General features: G+C 34.7%; 1 protein-coding gene across 1 annotated transcript in view; it reads right to left on the bottom strand.

Moving 5' to 3' along the window:
• The window catches only part of LOC143258603 (E3 ubiquitin-protein ligase ZNRF2-like), a 31,152-nt gene extending 8,623 nt beyond the window's left edge, over positions 1–22,529 (bottom strand). The window contains exons 1-2 of the mRNA XM_076517808.1: positions 22,125–22,529; positions 16,054–16,406 (exon numbers count right to left, since the gene is read on the bottom strand). Coding sequence (XP_076373923.1) covers positions 16,054–16,396 — 343 coding nt within the window. The 5' untranslated portion in view covers positions 16,397–16,406; positions 22,125–22,529. The remainder of the gene's footprint in view (positions 1–16,053; positions 16,407–22,124) is intronic.
• Between the last annotated feature and the right edge of the window lie 1,823 nt (positions 22,530–24,352).

The raw sequence follows: 24,352 nt of genomic DNA, 5'->3' as shown, positions 1-24,352 counted from the left end.
TTTACTGTCCCCATTATGGATATGGCAATTTTCCTTCTGATATCAGCGTATCTGGTTAACAAATAAATACACGGTGTTATACAGCACCGTTGTCTCTTAGTGATGTATAGCGGACACTTGTATTTGATTGTTTGCTTTGTTTTTGAATTTCGCGCTACTTGTATCTTTCTATCGTACATCAGCCCCCCGCTAGTACAGCGGTAAGTCTACGGATTTACAACGTTAAAATCAGGGGTCCGATTCTCCTTGGTGGACTCAGCAGATAGCCCGATGTGGCTTTGCTATAAGAAAAACACACACACACTATCGGAGATCAGAGTAACTGAATACGACACACATAATGACCGTTTGTCAGGGAAAGTAATACTTGTAAAATGAAAACAGACTAACAAGAGAAAACATTAACGCAGTTTACAAAAATAATCGACACATCTCCTAGCTAAGAAGATACGAGGGAAATAACACTGAAACTGTAACTGATATAATAAAACAATATTAAAAACGGGGTTGCAAAGACGTAAAGATTAGGTATTTCGTTCTTTGCGCAGGAATTTATCTCTCAAAGGGTTTCATATACTTTTATAATAAATTCAGTTTTCAACAGACGTCAACCTCAAATGTTATCTGTAATTTAACATTCAGAAAAGAGTAGGCGAAACACAGTTCGGTAATTTCACCATTTTGAATTTCGGACGTGACGTCGGCCAACACACTATTGGTGGTTATTTTAAATTGTAAAGCTACAGGTAAGTATTACGCTCCATACCCAACTTGGAAATGAAATATTTTATAATATTAATACACAAAGCTACGCTCACTTGCCACCATATGTAGTCATCATAGAAAATCCACACACCATGTTTAATTTTCGTCGTCACTGAACATGTTGATGGTGTTCGTCGAATTGTAGCTTTCTTTTAACCAATAAGAACATATACACCATAAAGAAAAACATAATCCGTTCAAACGTGACTTTACAATGAATTATTTCAAAAGATGCGAGGAGAGAGAGAGACAAGTAACGTACTAGTAGCTCCGCCATCATCCTGTGAAGTTGGTCTTCACCAAAATACGTCAGATTTCTTTAGGCCCAAAAAGCTGGATGTTACGAAAGCAATAAAACCAGAAATACTGGTTAAATCGGTTTCCTGCAGGGTCCAATGAACTTGAAAAAGAATTTTGGTTGAAATGTTAACCCTTATATTAGTTTTCCAGTCTTTAGTAACCCCATGAACCTCCCTTTTAATTTTAAGTTCTTTCGTGGACCCCAAAATCTAACGATGTTATTTGTTTGTTGGTTCCCCCCCAAAAAAAAACAACAACAACAAAAGATTCCGTATGCATAAAAATCTGTTTTCTAAAATGAAATACTTTAATTCATATAAATGTAATTTTAGAGAAACAAAATTAATGAAATTTATGACATACTTAGTAGACACCATCTTTATAAACGGTGTCTTAAAAATATATTATCTATTATTTTTATATTCTATTACCCCAAGAGAGATGTTTTGGCTGTGTTAACCATTCTATTTGTTTCTTACAACAACACTATCCATTTTTATGTTCGACCACAACGTACACAACTTATTTGTATCACTTTTAAGCGACAGAATAGAACACACAGACAGATGGGAATGAACTCAGTGTAGCCGCGTGACAAGTAACATCGTATGTGTATTATGAGAAGTCGTCTGCCTGTTTCAGCTTGAAGGTAAAGCATGCTAAAGAAGGGTAGCTTAGCAACAGTTGTCTAGGTAACAACGTTTGGATTTGGTCTGTGGCGTGTGTATCATATTTTCAATATGTCTTCATCATCGAAGAACTCACGTAAATGAACCGACAGTTACACGATGTGTACACTACAGGTTTATATTTTCTTTTTGCAATCAACCAGCTTGGGCTTCCTCGAAGCTTTGAGAATTTGTGACCAAACTGAAATTATTATACAGAAAAAAAAAGTCTGGGAATTTGTACGGAAAGATAGCTGTTTATCAAGTAATTACAGAATATGTGAAGTGAGGCAGCCCGGTATACACTTCACAGAATGAAGTCAGTAGAGTGAAGGCAAAGGTAATATAACCTGGTATATAACAACGAGGATTCTTTGAGAATGTTTGCCCGAGATGACGTTGTCTTTCTATTCTCATAACTGTTTTTGCTGTTGTTGATTTTTAAAGGCAGTATCAGGACACAGCCATAAAGGTTTCACGCGCACCACAGACCACGTCGAGACACTTTTTTCTAGTTCGTTTGTTTTGAATTTCGCGCAAAACTACTCAAGGGCTATCTGCGCTAGCCGTCCCTAATTTAGCAGTGAAAGACTAGAGGAAAGACAGCTAGTCATCACCACCCACCACCAACTCTTGTGCTACTCTTTACCAACGAAGAATGTTTGGTGCGACGGGGATTCGAACCCGCAACCTCCAGATTACGAGTCGAACGCCATGACAGGCCCTTTTGCTAGTTATGGCACGAGATTCGATTATTATAAAATCGCTTATTATATGAAGTTTAAATTTTCTTTAAATCTCCAGAAAGTATCAGTTTATAATGAGAACGGTATGTGTTAAATACCACAGGAATCTTTTATTCTGATTCACAATGTACAAGATAACTAGGCTTAAATAGATATTTTTAGCTATGACAAAGCAAAACGACTGTTATAAAATAATGCCAATTTCCAATCGTGCGTTTATTCATATGTATTCTATTATTGTATCATACTAAATGACCCTAAAAATATTCATACTAATTGTCCAATTTCTGTAAACAAAACAGGCATGAATTTAACTTACAGTAACCTGTTGACTAGAATTCATGATGTCAGAAAATACGTATGTTCAAGAAGTCTTTAAATAAATCGATGAAACCCTCTTTAAACAAATGATGGTGATTAAAAGAAATCGAACACTGCAAGTGTGAAAATAAACCAGAATTATCACATGAGATTAAGAGCACAGCTTTACAGTGGTGTTGACTGACTACAATACAACTACTTCAAGAAACAAGTATATACCATATAAGAATGGAATATGTGGTGTCAGCATATTACAATATACCTTCTGACCCATTAGGAAAAGTATACATCTTTGTTTTTACCTTTGAATTTAGCAATTAAACAAAAATAATATTGACGTACTTCATATTTCAGTGGCTACTTATGGAAGATGTTGTCTTCTAGGTCCACGACTTTATTAGTTACGGGTTCTATTTTTGTAAATTATGGATAAAAAATATTTACAAAGTACCACCAAGATTTAAATAATGTAACTCAGAATGGCTTGTAAGGGTATTAACACTTTTACTAATAAAGCAGAGTACAATGTTTCGACCTTCTCAGGTCATCTTCAGGTTAACAAAGAGTTTGCAACTGACCGTTTCTGGACAAACGTCTTAGGGACACGAGTACGAATGTTGTTCTCTGCTTTATTAGTGTCAATACCCAGCCGTCCTGAGATATATCTTACTTCAAGTGGGTTTCTCATCATCACGAACATTTCAATTAATTATACAAACTAAGGTCCCACTATATATCTTTTATAATTAATTTTTATATTGACTATAACACGAAATAAAACAAAATTACCCAATACATTTGTTTTAGAAGTAAGCCACACCAGGGTGTTTGTTATGTCCACTACGGAGAATCGAACCCCGAATTTTAACGCTGTAATTCGTAAACGTACCGCTCTCCCACCGGATAGCTCCCTTGTTGGTCAGTATAAACCTACGGGCTTACAACGTTAAAATCTAGGGTTAAATTCCTGCGATAAACAGAATGCAGATGGCCCACTGCACGTGCTTGCACCGAAACAAAAATAACACCGGTCGGACTCTTTAAAGTTTCAACGGTGCTCCGACTAATGGATTGGAGATCATATCGGATCAGATGATTCTAAATCTAATAAATAATGGAATCCACACCACTAATTTTAGAAATCACACAAACTCTGAACAAACATTAACTTGAATTACCTACTCATGTGTCAAAGCACATTCACTTAAAGTTCGATCTTCATGAATAATTTATATTAAATATATTCATCAGCCACATGCGCAAGAAGCCAGTCGACAATCAAAGGCGAAAAATAGCCGTACCTTTTGGATTTAATTGGTTAAATTAGTCAACATTTATACATAACAAATAAAATGGAGTTGTATCTAATAATTTTATAATATTCTTGTTTTAACACTACTATACTGCATTTCATTTTTCTGTACTAATGCAACCATGCTGGCAGACGCACCTACGTTTACATCACAAAATCATTTACGTCTCGTATCTTTCCCCAAACACAAGGGGTGGATGTCATAATCATTGCCGGATTAAGGGTTTTATTCGCCCTATTTCTCACACTTCCCATAACACGAAGTGTTCTAAGTCCTATCTTATATATTAAGTACTTATCTGACGTTCAGTAGCAGCCTCAATGTACAGGTACACTACTTAAGGAAGTTTGTTTGTTTGTTTTTGAATTTCGCAAAAAGCTACTCAAGGGCTATCTGTGCTAGCCGTCCCTAATTTAACAGTGTAAGATTAGAGGGAAGGCAGCTAGTCATCACCACCCACCGCCAACTCTTGAGCTACTCCGTTACCGACGAATAGTGGGATTGACCGTCATATTATAACGCCCCCACGGCTGAAAGGGCGAGCATGTTTGGCGCGACCCTCAGATTACGAGTCGCACGCCTTAACATACTTAAGGAAGTACATCGTACAGTACGAAACAATCTAACTTGAGATACATTAGAACGTCTACTTAACCCTAAAATTACAAATTTGTTTACCACTGACGGGCTTCACAGTGAGTAATTACGTTTCTACTTGCTAGAACACTCGGTGTAGAAACAGTAAACGGTGAAGTTTCTCATTTGTTGAAGTAATATAGGCAGGAAAACCCAGGGGTACACTTTGTGGGATTCATTACAACACTGATGACACTTTAATACATTTTGTTCCTATGGCATGTTGTTATACAGATTCTGTACGTAATAAAGTGATGGACCCACGAACAGTTTGTTGCGTAAACAGTATTTAAAAATGTGCTTAAAATCTCGAGGGGGTCCACACGAACCCTCACGGTAATTTTAGGATTAACGTGTACTAATTCAAGAACGTTGATATTCTGACAGTCAGTATTATAAAAACGTTATATAATATGTCTCGGGTCTTGGAGAGAAGTTTGTTTTGAATTTCGCGCAAAGCTACACGAGGGCTATCTGCGTTAGCCGTCCCTAATTTTGCGGTGTAAGACTAAAGGGAAGGCAGCTAGTCATCATCACCCACCGCCAACTCTTTTACCGACGAATAGTGGGATTGACCGTCATATTATAAGGCCCCCAATAAACAGTCAAAGGTTTATTAGGTCACTGTTGTTGCATTTCCCTGGAACATCTAAAAGACGCATAAGATAATCGAACAGATCAAATATAAACAGAGTGAAGATTTTGATATAGATTAAACGATCAAAATATATCGTTTGAGTTTCTGAAAAAGAAACACAGCTATCGTAACTAGTTGATTCTTATTTTAATTTTAGAAGTTAATATCGGTACACATACAGGTATCGTATGTTATGTATATAAATATAATACGTGACAAACCGTCTCCAAGTCCTCACTAACACACACAAATCACGTTACTGTATTTACGTACTAAGAGCTTTTCTGGGGAAATAGAGTAAATTTTTAAGAAGTAAGGTGTATCAAGTACGTCGCGAGCGTTTCAAAAAAGAACGGCGTTGGTTGGTTGGTTCGTATTACGTACAGGGCTACCTACCATATTTGTCACGTCCCAGTGGCCTGATCAGCTCTGTTATGAGAGAAACGCGTCGTATTCAATGGATATGGTGGACAGTGTGGTTGATGGTTGAAACACCATGATACAGTGTGGTTGATGGTTGAAACACCATGATACAGTGTGCTTGATGGTTGAAACACCATGATACAGTGTGCTTGATGGTTGAATCACCATGATACAGTGTGCTTGATGGTTGAAACACTATGATACAGTGTGCTTGATGGTTGAAACACTATGACACAGTGTGCTTGATGGTTGAAACACTATGATACAGTGTGCTTGATGGTTGAAACACCATGATACAGTGTGCTTGATGGTTGAAACACTATGATACAGTGTGCTTGATGGTTGAAACAATATGATACAGTGTGCTTGATGGTTGAAACACTATGATACAGTGTGCTTGATGGTTGAAACAATATGATACAGTGTGCTTGATGGTTGAAACAATATGATACAGTGTGCTTGATGGTTGAAACACTATGATACAGTGTGCTTGATGGTTGAAACAATATGATACAGTGTGCTTGATGGTTGAAACACTATGACACAGTGTGCTTGATGGTTGAAACACTATGATACAGTGTGCTTGATGGTTGAAACACCATGATACAGTGTGCTTGATGGTTGAAACACCATGATACAGTGTGCTTGATGGTTGAAACACCATGATACAGTGTGCTTGATGGTTGAAACACCATGATACAGTGTGCTTGATGGTTGAAACAATATGATACAGTGTGCTTGATGGTTGAAACACTATGACACAGTGTGCTTGATGGTTGAAACACTATGACACAGTGTGCTTGATGGTTGAAACAATATGATACAGTGTGCTTGATGGTTGAAACACCATGATACAGTGTGCTTGATGGTTGAAACACCATGATACAGTGTGCTTGATGGTTGAAACACTATGACACAGTGTGCTTGATGGTTGAAACACTATGACACAGTGTGCTTGATGGTTGAAACACCATGATACAGTGTGCTTGATGGTTGAAACACTATGACACAGTGTGCTTGATGGTTGAAACAATATGATACAGTGTGCTTGATGGTTGAAACACTATGATACAGTGTGCTTGATGGTTGAAACAATATGATACAGTGTGCTTGATGGTTGAAACACCATGATACAGTGTGCTTGATGGTTGAAACACTATGACACAGTGTGCTTGATGGTTGAAACAATATGATACAGTGTGCTTGATGGTTGAAACACTATGATACAGTGTGCTTGATGGTTGAAACAATATGATACAGTGTGCTTGATGGTTGAAACACTATGACACAGTGTGCTTGATGGTTGAAACACTATGATACAGTGTGCTTGATGGTTGAAACACCATGATACAGTGTGCTTGATGGTTGAAACACCATGATACAGTGTGCTTGATGGTTGAAACACCATGATACAGTGTGCTTGATGGTTGAAACACCATGATACAGTGTGCTTGATGGTTGAAACAATATGATACAGTGTGCTTGATGGTTGAAACACTATGACACAGTGTGCTTGATGGTTGAAACACTATGACACAGTGTGCTTGATGGTTGAAACAATATGATACAGTGTGCTTGATGGTTGAAACACCATGATACAGTGTGCTTGATGGTTGAAACACCATGATACAGTGTGCTTGATGGTTGAAACACTATGACACAGTGTGCTTGATGGTTGAAACACTATGACACAGTGTGCTTGATGGTTGAAACACCATGATACAGTGTGCTTGATGGTTGAAACACTATGACACAGTGTGCTTGATGGTTGAAACAATATGATACAGTGTGCTTGATGGTTGAAACACTATGATACAGTGTGCTTGATGGTTGAAACAATATGATACAGTGTGCTTGATGGTTGAAACACCATGATACAGTGTGCTTGATGGTTGAAACACTATGACACAGTGTGCTTGATGGTTGAAACACCATGATACAGTGTGCTTGATGGTTGAAACACTATCATACACTCTTTTCAAAAGACTCCTAGTGAACTGGCTAAAGTGTTTGTTTTTTACCGTAACATCCTAACGCCCCCACGGCTGAAAGGGCGAGCATGTTTGGTGAGACTACGTTTCGAACCCGCGACCCTCAGATTACGAGTCGAGCGCCTTAACCACTTGGCCATGCCGGGTCCCGAATGTAGTGTTAAAAAGATAATTGTTCTTTTATGAAAAGTTCGACTGGTTATAATCATGTCTCGCTATCACGTGTAAAGAACGATTCATAATATAACAGTACTTACTGATAACAAAATTCGCACAGGTTTAGTTTAAATAATAACACGATGTTTGTGTAACAATTAGCAAAAAAACAACAACAAAAACCCAGTGAAATCACAATTTTCTATGCAAAATGAGGAAGCCAGTAGCTTCTACTTTAGCAATGTAAGACTGGAGGGAACGCAACTAGTCATCACCATCCACCATCAACTCTATTGCCAACGAATAGTGGGATTGACTGTCCCATTATAACGCCCCCACGGCTTAAAGGGCGAGCATGTTTGGTGTGACCCTAAGATTATGAGTCGAACGCCTTAACACACCTGGCCATACCGGGCCCAAATTATTTCTTCAACCCTAATGGTGTGATTTCTAACTAATATTTTTCATGGCACCTTATCAAAAGCCTTTTAGAAGTTTAACTACGACTTTTCTATCACCCATGAAACATCCTCAAAAGTGTTAACAGAACTGTAAAACAACAATTAACTTTTCATTAAACTTTAATATACCGTTCTTAAAGTTAAAAAGCTTGTTCAAAAATAATAAATTATTGATTCTTTAACAGGCTTACAGAGTAGCGGTGTCCGTATATTAGATGGTCTTCTTGTTGTTTTGAATTAAGCACAAAGCTACACAATGGGCTATCTGTGATCTGCCTACCACAGGTATCGAAACCCGGATTTTAGCGCTGTAAGTCCGCAGACATACCGCTGAGCCAGTGGGGGTATATTAGATGATACTGAACAAGTATTTTTTTGCCTCTTACAACACAAAATGTAGAAAAATGACCCCCCCAAAGGGAATATAAAAAGCCCCTAGCTGTAATTATTAGCATTACTTGCATATATAAAAAGCCGTTTAAATACACGATTATAAAATTAAAACACAGTATTAGGCTGCTGGAAGAATTTAATAAAACCTTAAATATGTGAATATAGAAAATACGATTCCCTCCTATAGTATCTTTCCATCTGTAGTGAGTGTCACGTGACAGGCAACGTTACCATGACTATCATGTTGTGCCAGTTGGTTTACACTAATTATACTTTTACGTGGTATTTACCTCAAAGAAGGTCAAAATAATGTCTCGAAGGTCAACGATAAATATAATTATAACTAAAACATTAAACCCTATTAGGGAGTTTCTGGATACCTGTGGACTACATTGGCTTTCGTGTCTCGATCGATTACTTGTATTCAGAGCATAGACATTGTACTAAATTTCACGGGGAATACAATCAATAGAAATATACGTCAATGTGTGTTCCTTATACGTTTCCATATTTTTTGATAAATCAGCATCAAACATGACAGTAGATACAGAATGACATGAAGAATGACAAATGGGGTTTGGACCCTCCGCCCATATAATTTCCTGAAGACAGTATGTCTTTCTTCACAGTACTGACACCTATATATAATTTTATTGTACTTTTAATATCTGTCATGTTAAGAAACAAACAGAAGCACAACTTCCTACCCTTTGTTACAAAACTTTTTATTTCACATCGGTACTCTAGCTCGTCCAACAAAATTAAAAACAACTGGAAACTATAAAGAGTTCTCTTCCTAAGTTACCAGAAATATCTCATTTTTCTATAAGATAATAAAACAAAATCCTAACGTACATTTCAAGAAGAGAAAAATTCACTTTTTAAGCATGATATATGAAGATATGTTACATAACTACACGGTATATATGTATCTCCTTTTCCTCAAAAGCCAGTCATACATAGACTATTTCTTCTCATAAAACAGTCTGGAGTATGTGTAAAGATACGTATTGATGGAGTTTCGAAAATCTGATTTAAAACAAGTATTCCTGAGATAAACGCCACATGTTGTCTCAATAATTTGTTACTTTTGAATATTAATTACTGTAGCATTCTCTAGATTACGGTTTTAACTGTACATGCGTGAAAACATGCGCAGTAATTTTTGTTCGGTTGCTTGTAATTGAACACAAATCTGCACAAACGGCTGTTTTGGGCCCATCACGGGTATCGAAACCTAATTTTTAGTGTTAAAAGTCTGCAGACGTGCCGTTGAGCAAATGAAGACATGTAATAATTCACTACTGGTTTCACAAACAAAAATAAATAAGGCTTAAAAGAACGAGTCATACAAAAAACACTTTAAACAGGTTTTCAAAAGCTCGTTGTTACAATAATAATAAAAAATAAATAAACGCGTCGAAAGGGCTACAATTATGTAACCTTTGCCTAAAAACAAATTAATCGACATTTTTTAAAATAACCTCAAAGCTTGACTTACAGGACGAACATCGAAATGTACGTTACTTCAGAAGTAAACTTTTTACGACAATCTTTACGCAAACATTTATTAGCTTTCTGCGCATGAGCCCATTGACTAAACCTGAGCATGAATCGCAGCCTAATATAACTGTCCTAATGCCGCAACTTATATTTAGGGCATAAAGGTAACCAAATCAGGTGTACAAATTTATCAAAGGTCGTCTCGATCTCTCTCACTATATATATAAACTGTTAGCATCGCCATATCATTTACCTTTGAACTAAAACAACAAATTAAAACACGACACTCTTACGCCTACCTGATTATCTTCTGAACCTACAAACGTTATTAAAATAATTTATTTTTAATATTAATTCTATACACGTTACTCTAAGGCACTGAATATAAAAAAACAACAAAACTGCTGAAAACACAGAAACACGACACGTTTAACGAGAAACCCTCAAATGAATTTATTTTATAAGAGAAGTAATTAGGTCTAATTATCCACTGGTATCTTCTTTTATATTTCACGAATGGTCTTTCTCGTACAACTTCGAACCTTGTAAGACAAAGTGCAAAAAAACAAAAAAAAAAATAAAACAGCCACGACTGAGAAGAGGCGTTAGACCAGATTAAAATTTAACTTTGCTTGGAGAGAAAACAACCTTAACAGCTTTCATTTTGATAACATAAGAGCGTATGTAATGTGTGTAGGTTCTATGTTAATCTAAACGGTAAAATCAAATATTCATGGATGTGGGGCGTTTCTTTTTTTTTAAAAAAAAAATGTAATAAGTTTAATCAACAAGTCACGCAACAAATATATTATAAATCCTAGTTCAACTTGGAGGTATCAGATAAATTGTTAAAATAAGCAAAAAATGTTTGAGTTTTTGAGCTTTGCACAAGGCTACTCGCTAGCCGTCTCTAATTTTTAAGTAATCGAGGAATAGGAGGTTGTCAACGCCACCCACCGCCAACTGTTGGACTACTCTTTTCGCTGTACTGGTACTGACCGTCACATTGTAACAGCTGGATTTGAATACGCGTCCCAAAAATGCGAGTCGAATGTCGTAACCACCAAGCCATGCTAGGCCTGAAATTCTCTCTCTTTCTATGTATATATTTATACACCACACACACCAAGATCGTACAAATGTGCCATTCGTACTCATGTAATCTCAAGTGGTGATTTAGTAAAAACGAGCCGTTTTTACAAATATATTTGGGTATTATTTAGCTAGATAAGTTGTCCAACTGTTAAGATGTGACCGTGAAGCCTAATCTATCACTTCTCAGTGAGTTTTGTAGCTCTTCTTATGAACCTCAGATGTTAAGTTCGATTTTATATGTTTATATATTAAAATACATCTAAAATTAGTTTCCATTTTACTTCGATGCTATTTCGTAATAAGTTTTATTTAATATATTTGTAATTCCGATAAATTTTCTCGTTTATATTAGTTTGGTTTGTTTTGGAATTTCGCGCAAAGCTACACGAGGGCTATTTGCGCTAGCCGTCCCTAATTTAACAGTGTGATCTAGTTTCCATACCATAGAAAAAAATGAAATATTTCGTATACGGCACTTGTAATGTTGACAAAGTGTGTGACTAGACAACAAAACAACGACACACTAGCTGTTCTAACTCTGTCTTCACTAACACCGTTGAATCATCTCTGAAAACAAATTACAGCTATCAATTCTTACTTAAAACATAAATTCTAATTTTATCAACGTGGCCGAATGTTTATGAATTATCTTAACATCAGACAAATGCTTCCGCATCGATACGGACCAGCTAGTAACAGTAATAATGAAGTTACGCGAGTCAAAAAGCGGTTGTTAATAACTCCAGTGTACACTGGAAACAAACTTCATTTCAAAATATTCAACTGCAATTCTGTGCTGAACAATTAATCACGCATATTGGTTGTTGTTATTAGTAAAGCTACACAATAGGCTCTGTACGTTTAAGGCAATTCTGTAAGCCTTACTCATAAAGTTGGAGATCTAAGAACACCGTAGCTGTAACTGTGAAACTTTATCACACTGCACGTTCCACTTTGAGACTGGAAAGTTATCTACTGTTTGTTTCACGTATATTTGTGCAACGTTGCTCGTCTCGCGATGCACAAATGTTACGAACGATGCCGACGTACGCCGAATGTTACGATAATATCCGAACAACTGTACGATGTCTCCCTATGTTAACGATAGAGATCGACCATTGCAAGTCCCGATTCGTTCTTTTTATCATAACAAGAGAACTCTAATAAAAGTGGTTTAAACAACGTCTGTAGGTGAATGGAATCCGAGGATTAACATCTGACTTTTAGCACATGAAGAAAAAAAAATTCTGGAGAGGACTTCCACTAACGGAAGCACTGAAAAAACAAACAAAATATAGTAGTTGGTATAGTCATCTTGAAAAAAATTAAATAGGAAGTCTTAGCTTGGAACAGCCTCCAGCAATCATTAACATATTACAAATAATCAAAAACACAAAATGAAAAAAACTCAAAACACTTCAGATATTTGGAAATATCCAGTTATCCACTCTAACTTGGGTTTAGCTCAAAGGTTATGTTGTTTTTTTTTAGTACATTATCAAACAAACTTGCATTTCATCTTTAAAACAACCTCTATTTAAATGAAATAAAGTACACTTCTAGAGAATGAAAACTTGTGCCTGTCTTTCTATGTTAAATAACTGATAACAATAATAAAACCTACACTGCTGAATTAGGTATAGTTAGAAAGTTAATTTTTCATGTAAACATGCCATCAAAATTTCTAAATTATAGAAAAAAAAACACTATACAATAAATATCTTCAATCTTATGAATCTTTGAATATATATATTTTTTTTCACAAAATTAAATTCATTTTTTTCCACCAATCAAACAGCCAAACCTTCTGAATGAATATATACAACAGAATGCTGGGCCTGAAAGATAGTTATTTCATACTAGTCCAGTTGTATTTGTATATAATAAAACACAGCTTATTGTATCATTCTGTATTATCAATCAAACACAGAAACTTAATGAACAATGACATTATCAAAAGAATTATGTCACGATCCATTCTTGTCTTATTTAGCACCTATTATCATAACTTATTATATTTGTAGCTGTAAGTGTTGGCAAACAAGCATCAACATTTACACTATATTACCAACAGCTGTTTACAGATATAAAGGTTGTTTTTTTTTTTAAATCAAGTTTTTTATTTGGCACTGAATGCATTAATAAAACAAGGAAAAATAGTGAATTGTATTACAAAGTTTGAGGTGTTAAATACACAGATATATATACCTTCTCTTACCTGTACAGTTTTAAAGAGCTCACTATAACATACGTGCATGCAAAGCACCCAATATCACATTCCATTACAATTGAAAGTAATGCTATTTTCAGAGTGACACAAAATAACTGACATTAGATGGTGCTCTGCTTAAGTTTGCAATATCTGTAATACCTAGTTAGGTGCACATAAGCCTGTCCTTACGCATTAACGTGTTGATGCAACATACTGTCAATAGCCAATAATTATCCTCTAATGAATTGTATATTTATCGTCTGATAGAAAGTGAAAATCTACAAAAGTGACCAATGCCAGGAGCTTGGGAAAAGATTAAATATTATTTGAAACTGACTCAGATGTACTGATTTACATTTAGTTTTATTATCAACTTTGGAAGTTAGATTTTTACCTTGTGTTTATTTTTCCTAATTCATCATGTCAAAGCTGTACCAAAAACACCTTTTCAAATTAGATATTCTGAAGTTGTGTCAAGGTTATATCATTGGATTAACAAAATATTTATCTAATTTACAGATTATGTTACTTGTAAAAATCTGGACTCAGCAGTTTTGATTTGTGACTATATTTTACTTCAAAATGTTTAAATATATTGTTTTTAAGTATTCTGGCATTAATCTTTCTGTTATCCTTAGTGTCAAATAAAAGATTCATTATAAGTCTACAGCTCTGACCATATAAATTCACTTAAAGCATCACTGTGGGAAACAAACAATTACAAATGAAACTTACCATGTTATGATTAGATTTTGTATAATATACACACACACACACATTATTTTAGTCTGAAACAAAATTAATGCATATTTTGGAACAGTGATAAGCAGTGTCCACTACACCATTACAATTTCTAAACTCAATAATAAAAAGGTTTAACTCAGAGCCACAAGCAGTTTCAAATCATTTAGCTTACACTTTGTGTTCACACTTTTGACATCAAAGTTTACTGGTGTTTAAGGCTAATGAACCCACATCTTTTAAGTTAGGGACCACAGTATTATAACCATTTACTGTAAATGACATGCTGTTAGAGTGAATATTCCAATTACATCTTGGTAACTTATTAAACCTATCCCACCGAGTGAACTTGAATACAAGATAACAACCCCAGGGTTGTGATGCCAGACACTGACCTCTTTACTGAAGTTATCATTGTCCTTCTATCAATATTTTCTGTAGCTACACCATACAGTACCTTAGTTTCAAGCAGTCTTATTCCCTTTAAATATAGACGAAGACCTTCCATGGCTACCATTTTTATTTTACTAGTGCCAAGAAGGTCAATACCTTGTCATACATCTAGGTGTTAGAGTCTTGTTTTCTGCCATCCACCTTGGTACCATTCACTCTTAATTTGAGACAGTACAGTCTGTGAATCAGTTACAAATGTTATGTTGATGACATTGTCCATTTGCATTTCCCTGATTTCAACAATCCAGAAGAAGGGTTGCTTTGTGGTTTCCATCCACATTCTTGGGCTACTCAATACTCTTCTAGCATTATGCAAAGTGTTACCACTCCACAAGAAGATAAATGTCCAATCATATCTCCCTCTCTACCTGTAACATAGGACATCCCTGTGGCAATAATGACCAGTAAAATGCCTCTTCTGTTTCACTCTCTGCCTAATTTCTACATCTCAATGGTGCCTCATATTTATTCCACACAGGGATGTTCTATGTCAGCTTATATAGCTGCACAGTACTCGCATTGGTCATTAATAGTACACAAACCAGGATAGTGTGGATACAATTTTAGTAGATCTAAACCACATGCCTTTCCACTTGATTTCCTGTTGCAACATAAAATCAATTGGCATTAATGTGGCTGATGAAAACAGTCTTCTAGTGTCTGGAAATGGTTTAACAATATCGGTCTGTCTATTGTTGTGTATGCAAGTTGGTTATGGCTTTGGAAGGATTGATGACCATTTGCTTTGACTGCTGAGGAACGGTTATATTTTGCTTTTCACTTTTCTTAAACAGAGCCACTGATTGATCTGTTGAGACTTCATCTGTGATGTAGATCTTGAAGAGGCCTGACGATACTGTCGATCCTTGGTGGCAATCCAGTCCAATTACCAGCTTCCATGGTAGAAACAAGACTCAAGATTGGGTTAATAAAACTGAGGTTTATACAGGAGTTTGTCAAAGTGGCTTTCACCAACTCTTGATGATTCACTGGGGTCCAAATGTAGAAAGTTAACAGTTGTACTGTAAAGGATATAACATAACCCCTTATCATTAGTTTCCATACCTTCCCCCAGGCACCATGGGGTTTCTTACAAGTGTAAATTTTCATATAATTTCATTTTTAAATACAAAGCAGTGCTAATAAATATGTAAATCTTTGACCCAACATGCTCAAAATATAACACATGTGAGAAGGATATATTGGATTTAGAATAATAAATATGTAAGTGGTATTTACCATTAAGGGACATCAGCTGAGCAGGCAAAGAATGGGCAGCAAAAACTCTGTTAAAAGACGCATCATCAGGAGTGCTAGTCTCCGAGTCAGGGGAGCCAGGCCCTCCCAAAATAGCACCAGGTCCTGAGGGTATGCCAAGAGGCTGGCTAGAAGTCCTATTTACATGCAACACACTAGTGAGACTCCGAGTTCGTTGTCGTGCATCTGCTGCACTGGTACCGGTCCTCTGGCCATGTCCCAATATTCCAAAATTACTTGTACTGGTTGTAGATGGAGAGCCATTGGCTTCATTAGCTGAACTGTTACGGACACTAGTACTAAGCTTTGTTCCCATAGTTCCCATTGTCCTCTAACTGTATAAAGTTACATACAGTTCTTGATTAAAAAATTATACATAGAGATTACACAGTTAAGAGCACATTTATTGGTCACTGAGTTTTGGCATATATCTTAGAACATACATACATTTAACACAAGTACCAGCTAGACACTTCAAGGTTAGATTTGTTCAGTGTGATCTATCAAAAAATAGTGTTAGGAGGTCAATTTCAAGTTAGATCTTATATTCCCATCTATCCTTCAGATTATTAAAAAAAAAAAAGATACATTGACAATAAGTAAGATAAGAGTTTAAGAAACATAACACAATGTTAATACATGATATTAGGGGTAGTTACAACATTACACTTACACAAAGAGCTGCTACAATTTGTGGTGACATGAGAGCTCAGGCAGATATTTCATTTAAAAGACACAATTGTATGTATAGCTTGTGAAACTATATGCTGGTTTGTGAGTAATATTATATAACCTAGTACACATTAATGTTTACGTATGTAAGAAAAAACACCTGTCTCCTTATATTACTCTGTTATTTCTAAAGTCCTTGTCTCTTTTATTAACAAAAATGGAATTTTGTACAAATATTCATCACAAACTTTCCCAATTTTTTTATGTTTCAGATTCATATGAAACAATCGATTCATAATAGTTTTCTTTATTGTTTTATATCAAACATACAGAAAACAATGTTTATGTAGTCCTTCAAGCTGTTCTGACACAAAAACAAAATCTTACATCCAACTTTCATTTTTAAGGAAATCATCTATTTTCCTCTTGAGTGCTCACAAGGTGTCAACTTTCACTATTGTTGATAAAATAATGTGATGACAGAACTAGAAAAATAGAGTTGTTTTAATATGAATCAATCCCATTTTCTCCTAACTTTAAAGTTGTATCTTTTCATACTGTTATCTTTAGAACACATTCAAAGAAACCAGTGACCTTTGCCTTACAGGTTCCCTGGAAAACCTAGTCAACTTCAATAAGATCACTCTCTCTTCTTTTCTCAGTTCAGAGGTCAAAACCTATCACTGCACAATAACTTTTCTGTCCTGATAGTATGTAAATACGCAGCACTATGTGAAGTAATTTAAAGAAAATTTAAAACCAATTTTGTGAAACACAAAATTTGTAAAGCTACATGTTTTGACACCTTAATTAACGTGTCCTTTTCAAATAAATATTGGACAAGAAAAGACGTGTCACTATTGAAACATTTATCCATGCATTTAGTGTTGTTCCGTAACAGTGGATCTAAGATTTATTTTAGACAGCCTTTTCATCCTTAGAATCATCCCAGTAGTCATGCTCAGACACCAACACTGTACATTGTATTCAAAATCAGTCCTAACAAGTGATTTGTAGAAAGGTAATCATTTGTAATCATTGTTTACAAGTACATTCTTATCTACTAGATGCACTTCTACTAACAAATTTCTACTTCAGTGACTTGTGTGACTTATCCATTACCATGCCATGATCATTTTCCTTCTGTTATGTTCTTATAGATGGTATTGTACAATAAACTTGTATCCATCTAACATCACTTTACAATCAGCAACATTAGCTCTAATTAGTCAAATATTTTTCCATCTCACCAACTGATCCAACTCATTCTGTAGTACCTCAACAGTCATGTTTTTCCACAGTCAAATGTTTTTCCATTTCACCAACTGATCCAACTCATTCTGTAGTGCCTCAACAGTCAAATAATTTTCTCAACTCACCAACTGACCTAACTCATTCTATAGTACCTCAACAGTCAAATATTTTTCAACTCACCAACTGACCTAACTCATTCTATAGTACTCAACAGTCAAATAACTCATCGCCAACTGACCTAAGTACCTCAACGCAACTAGACATACACTTGATAATTATATTCCCATCAAAATTAATAATACAATAAAAACCAAAGATCCAAATGCTTGCCCTCGATGTACTCCAGTTGTAACAACAATAGTCCAGTTTTAATGGGCTCTCATTAAGAACTGTCCACTTTCTTCCATTCAGTCATCATTCCCAAAGCCCCATCAACACAAGTTTTTTTCTTCAACTAATCTTCTGTGTGGTTACTTATCACGCGGATGCAAACTTTATATAATTAAAATGCAACATCCTCAAATAAAGATAACATGTCAGTAATGCCAAACTTTCCACAGATGCATCTTTGTTGGACTTCTTTAATAACATAATATTTCATTAAGGCTATTTTTTTCATCAGACTTTCTAGACTTTTTTCACTATAGAAGTAAGGCTAACTGGCATATGACTCTTGTCACCCTCTTTAAAAATAAAAGTAACACAAGTAATTATCACACAGTTGGCCTTGAACATAAAGATGAACAATGAATGATACCTGTTAATGAGTTTACTGACGAACTCAATAACAATTCACAATATGCCCCACCCATTAAGCATAAGAGCAATAATAACTGGGGTGTGCTAACTTCTTATCTTGTTTGATCACTGGTTAATTAGAATGTTATTTACCATCCTATTTTTTAAGCTCCTTTAAAATACCCATGGTTTCATATGACACACCTTTTCTGAAGGTAGCCATTTTTTATAAAAGAAATGAAGACAACACGTAGTAACTCAGTACTCATCTTCCTTTATTGAATCATTAATTTTTAGCAAAAATACTTTATTAGAAATTCTTAATTTTTCTATATAAAAGCCTTGTAATGTTTGCTGAAAGCCTGCCAGTTTTTGTTGAGATACACAAATCGTATCAGATGATGTATTGATACAACTACATCATGGCTTCACTATACGACACCTGTATCATACTGCTACATCACCATACCTTTAGTTACATTAGAAAAATTTATAGGAGTACTAAAAAAACCTAAATCTATATTCAGGGGGTGCAGATATTATGCAAGTGCAATATACAACTTGCACAATGGAAAAAAACATCTTATTCTTCACACCATGATTTGTCAGAGCCTGAATCAAACTGACACACTTTTAATATGAATACTTGATTACACATTCAGTTTTTGTGCCAAAGAAGCTCGACATCACTGAAGAAGCTTTTGTTTTGTAGTTACATTTCATGAAGAGTCACGACACATCTTGTTTCATTCTTCAAAATTTACTTTCTGAAATAAATAATTACAATATATTTTATTTTTATCTTCATATGAATCAATACATCAAATATAATCAATGATCACCCTTCTCAAAATGGTCTCTTTTGAACCATGACTTTTTCATGAGTGGTTATATCTAAAATGGCAGCCATCCTGGTAGGTTTTCCAATTCAAATGTATAAAACCACCACTGATAATTGAAAACTTCTCCCCTCTTCACAATTTGACTCCATGTAAGTCCAGTCACTGGGTGCACAATTAAGTTTTTCATAAATTATAATACCAGTATTCTTATTAGTAACACCCGATTTGGCTGTCTGTTCAGGTGGCCTAAAACAACTGGCAATTAAAACCTTTTAAATACCATCTTTTATGTTTGCAATCCTAACAGGCGATAGTTTAACTGTTTTTGTAGAGTCATACCCCCTCTTCCTATTACCACTAACTAAACTTTTAACCTAAATTTCAAAATAATTTCTACTTTCAAAGTTCTGAAACTCTTATCAAGTTTCAAAGGTTCCTATTAGATCATAGTCTTTGATTTCATTAAGAGCCTCGAACTCCTTACATTACAGTAGTAAAACCATCTTTACATATTTATCATTTTGGTTTTAAAACTATTCCTTAACACATGCTCTGAATCTCCTCTTAATAACTGGTAGGGCAAAATATGTCTGAAAATTAGACAATTTTTTTCAACAGAGAAGCCAAACTTTGCAACAGAATCTCTTCATACTGGTAGACACATGAAAATTGGGCAATTCAAAAGAGATGTTGGAAAGTCAGGGTTAGCTATATGAATATAAATGTTTGATCAACTCATCTGATACTCATAATGGACCCATTGTTACACCTCAAATATCTCGTTTTATTTCATAGCTTCCTGAACTAAGTAAGTTTAAACTATTTTTAATTAACATACTTATTGCTTTCTCAAAAAGTTTACTATTGCTAACTAGCTTGCTTAAGTTGAGCCAATCTTTAGCATAGAAATTACTCTCACCTTAAAAATTCATGCCATGGGTCCAACACACACAGTCCACCTTTTGTTCTCAGTAAATCCTCAATATCTTTCATTTGAGCTTGAGTTAGAATTTTATACAAACATCTGTTTCCATCCTAAACCTCTTAAGTAGTTTTGCTCTATGGTTTAAAATCCCAGTATCATTTGGTTGTTCATGTCCCTTGGCAACAGACACTAAACTATCAACACGGTCCATACTTTACCACCTAACAAGCAAATTCAAGCCCTTGTCTTTCTATTCTTCCCTGTATCCTCTGTATAGTTACTGAGACAGTCTTTCACTACCTCATGCTCAGTTCACATATTCAGGGTTCAAATATATCAGACTACATCTGATATATTACCTCACCTTTTAATTACCATAGCTCCTTGTTAAGTACAACAATCATAATTTCATCTTTCCTTATGGTAACTTTCACCTTAAGTCTGACCAATAATTTGTTTCCTTCCCTAACTTTTGCTTCCAGCCTAATGGTCAATATACCCCAAAGCTATCTATAAGTGTAACATATCCACAAATAAGCCACCTTGTGAATTGTACCTTTCTGAACATCTTAAAAGTAAAGCTTACAATTCAACCCACAATTTTAAAACAAACAACTTTTGTTATTTATAATTTACAATCAGTTACATACAACTGTGATCTTAACATTTTATGGTGTAAATAAAGAAAACAAATCTAATTGAAACTTATTCATTCACCAATAGTCAAAAAAATTATTATGATACAAATACAAGAAAATGTTAGACATCATTTACAGTTGAAACAATTTATACTTTTATATATTTTTTGCTGTTACTGAAATATTTTATTTATATGTAATTAATGTATATATTTCAAGGAAATAGAAAGATGTAGGAGTTACAATGTTAACAGTCTTGCACAATTTTATTATCATCACTTAATAGGATAAAGTCTGTAAGTTTACAAAACAATACTAAAATTTAGCCATAGTTGATAATTACAGTACATACATAAAACACTAATGACATATGAAATTAATACAATCATTGAATTTGAGATTTGCAATTTTGATATTTGGTATTAAATATTCTGAAATTCTGGTCTGCATTAAAAGTTTCAAAATTTAAATTAACAATAAAAATTGTATTAAAAGTGTAGTTGAACTAAGTGCAGGTCAAAACAAATTGAGTTTGGGTTCAAATGTCACTGTTTCCAATCAGTTTCTAATTTATTTTAAATTAGTAACAGTAATAATAAATTTATACTTAGATTTATGTTTCAACATAAAATACAGGAGGTAAATATGAATGACAATTATAAATAATGTTGAAAGTGATCCCCGTTGGCATCAATACAGGCTTGGATCCTTCTTATTTTGTTTCTAAACACCGCTATCAGTTGCTGGCTTGAAATAGACTGAATGAAACATGATTACAAAACTGCACAGTGACTTTCCGAACACCCTGTATTTAGTATTACTGCCAACATACCACAACAATTTGTACTCTAATTAGTAGGAACTAAAATTTATATCACAAAATGTTTTCTTTGGACAAAATAAGGTCTGTGTTACCAAATTCAACTTTAGTTTTTGTTGTAAATAGGCACAAAACATAAACATTAAACCCCGACTCAGACTTACCTTTTTATATGAAAATATCAGGCTTAACTTGTGGGCTTACAATCTGATTTGCTAATACGTTTACCACAATAACACCTTGCAAGAAAGGTTTTTCTTTCGTTGGCTTAACTGTCACACGTCGTGATACAGTATCCTAGTCACTGTGTCAGTATAACACACTGAAACGGAATAGGAACACATAACACACTAAAGCAGTTTCATGAGCTAATGTTTCTCTGACTAAAACAAGTTTTCTGAAGGATTGCAATATTTCAATCATCCTTTAAAAAATTAAAATACGATGGCACAAAATATGAGTCTCGTAGTCAAAACGGAACACAATACGTCATATTTTAATTCAATATAATACAATCTAAAGTTATCTCCGCAAACATTCGCCCAAAACCTCAGTAGTCGTACTGCAATGTGAGTAATAAAATATCAACAACGCATGACATATTATGTACAGCGCCCTCATGATTTAAACTTTTACTCCTGTGAAAATGACATAAAATGTTTATGTTAAAGCAATAATTCAATTATGGCTTCTATGATTCTCCATTGCTGCCTGTACCAATTTCTCTGTAATCAGCTTCTCATGCCCAGTCTGTATGTTTCTGTCTCTTTCTTATTCTTCATGTTCTTTAGATTTTACCTATTATAATTTTCGCTAACCTTCTCTTAGATTCAAATACACGTTCAAAGTAATACATCTTCCATTTCCTACAGTTGTCTTCCAGCTTTTTTTTTTTTTTTTTTTTTTTTTTTACATATAGCTGTTGGACATGCAGGAAACAAACAATTATCTTCTTTGGATACATCTAAGCTAATATTTTAAAATGAAATCTATTAAGTAAATGTACCTATACATACTAGTTGTGGATGTACTGTCATAAATGTGATGAGTGATAAAACATTATCGTTCAATCACACTAGTGCAGTAGCAATAATTCTGGAGTTGTCCTAGCGATTAATAGCATTTTTCATAACCCTTAATTTTACTTTCGGAATTAGTATTTAATAGTTACGATCTCAGTTACACCAAACATACTCGCCCTTTCAGCCGTGAAGGAGTTATAATTTGACGGCCAATCTCACTATTCGTTGGTAAAAGAGTAGCTTAAGAGTTAGCGATGGGTAGTGATGGCTAGCTGCCTTTCCTCTAGTCTTACACTGCTAAATTAGCTTTGCACGAAATTCAAAACAAACTAAACCAAGTTACGATCTTTTATCATTTAACTGAGTGCATATACCAATCACGAAGTTATGCTAAATCTTTTAATAACTTCATAATGTAATATTAAATTAAATGATAAGACCAGACAACATGAAATACGCCATGAATAACCTTTATTACAACGCTGGTATCTGCACTTGTTTTATTGTATTACAGACTGCCACTTTACTGAATTATTTCAACCGTTTGCTTTTCAAATCCTGTAAGAAACTCACTAAATTCAACATTACTTAATTTACAAGAGATATCGTACTTATCCAGAGTGACTAGTAGCAACCACAAGACTGGTTATTCTCATTTCAGTATAGATGAAACTGTAACCTATAATAACCTTACAGAATAAGTATTATTCACTTAAGAATAACAAAGGGTTTGTTGTTTATAACTGAATACAAATCTTCACAAAGGGGTATCTGTGCTCTGCCCACCACAAGTGTCGAAATCCAATTTATAGCGCTATAAGTCTGCAGATTGTGCCACTAGGAGGCAGAAACAGGAACAAAGCAACTAGAATGAAATCATCTTAACGGATTTCTCGACCATGTGTCATGTGAAACTTATGTACAGAACAAATAATAAATTCAGTATAATTCCAAAAATATTATAAAATGATAGAAATGCATGGCATATTCATATACTAAAAACTCTGTCATGATTTAATATATACTTATCGTATTTTCAGGGAACATCACACCTCTTCACTTGTTACATAAAAGTTGTGTTGAATTCGGTTTCATCACTGATTCCAACTGGCTGAAAACTCTACCAGTCATTTAGTACGTGATGCAGAAAAAACATTGGTGTTCCAAGTAGAACGAAATACTTTGTATGGGAAGTCAGAGAGGCTTCTTTTCTAAAACACACACACACAAACAAACAAGTTACTTTCAAATACTCACATTTAGATTTTAAACGTAGCTTAAACAGGAATTACCAAACCACACGTTACAGTTATTTTTGCTTTTTTTGTGTGAAAATATATGAATAGAAAATAAACAAACCTGGGGCCCAA

This window comes from Tachypleus tridentatus, chromosome 1 (assembly GCF_004210375.1).
Source record: "Tachypleus tridentatus isolate NWPU-2018 chromosome 1, ASM421037v1, whole genome shotgun sequence".
Taxonomy (NCBI): Eukaryota; Metazoa; Arthropoda; class Merostomata; order Xiphosura; family Limulidae; genus Tachypleus; species Tachypleus tridentatus.
The sequence above is the reverse complement of the archived record's forward strand: the minus strand, read 5'-3'. Positions and strand labels throughout refer to the sequence as shown.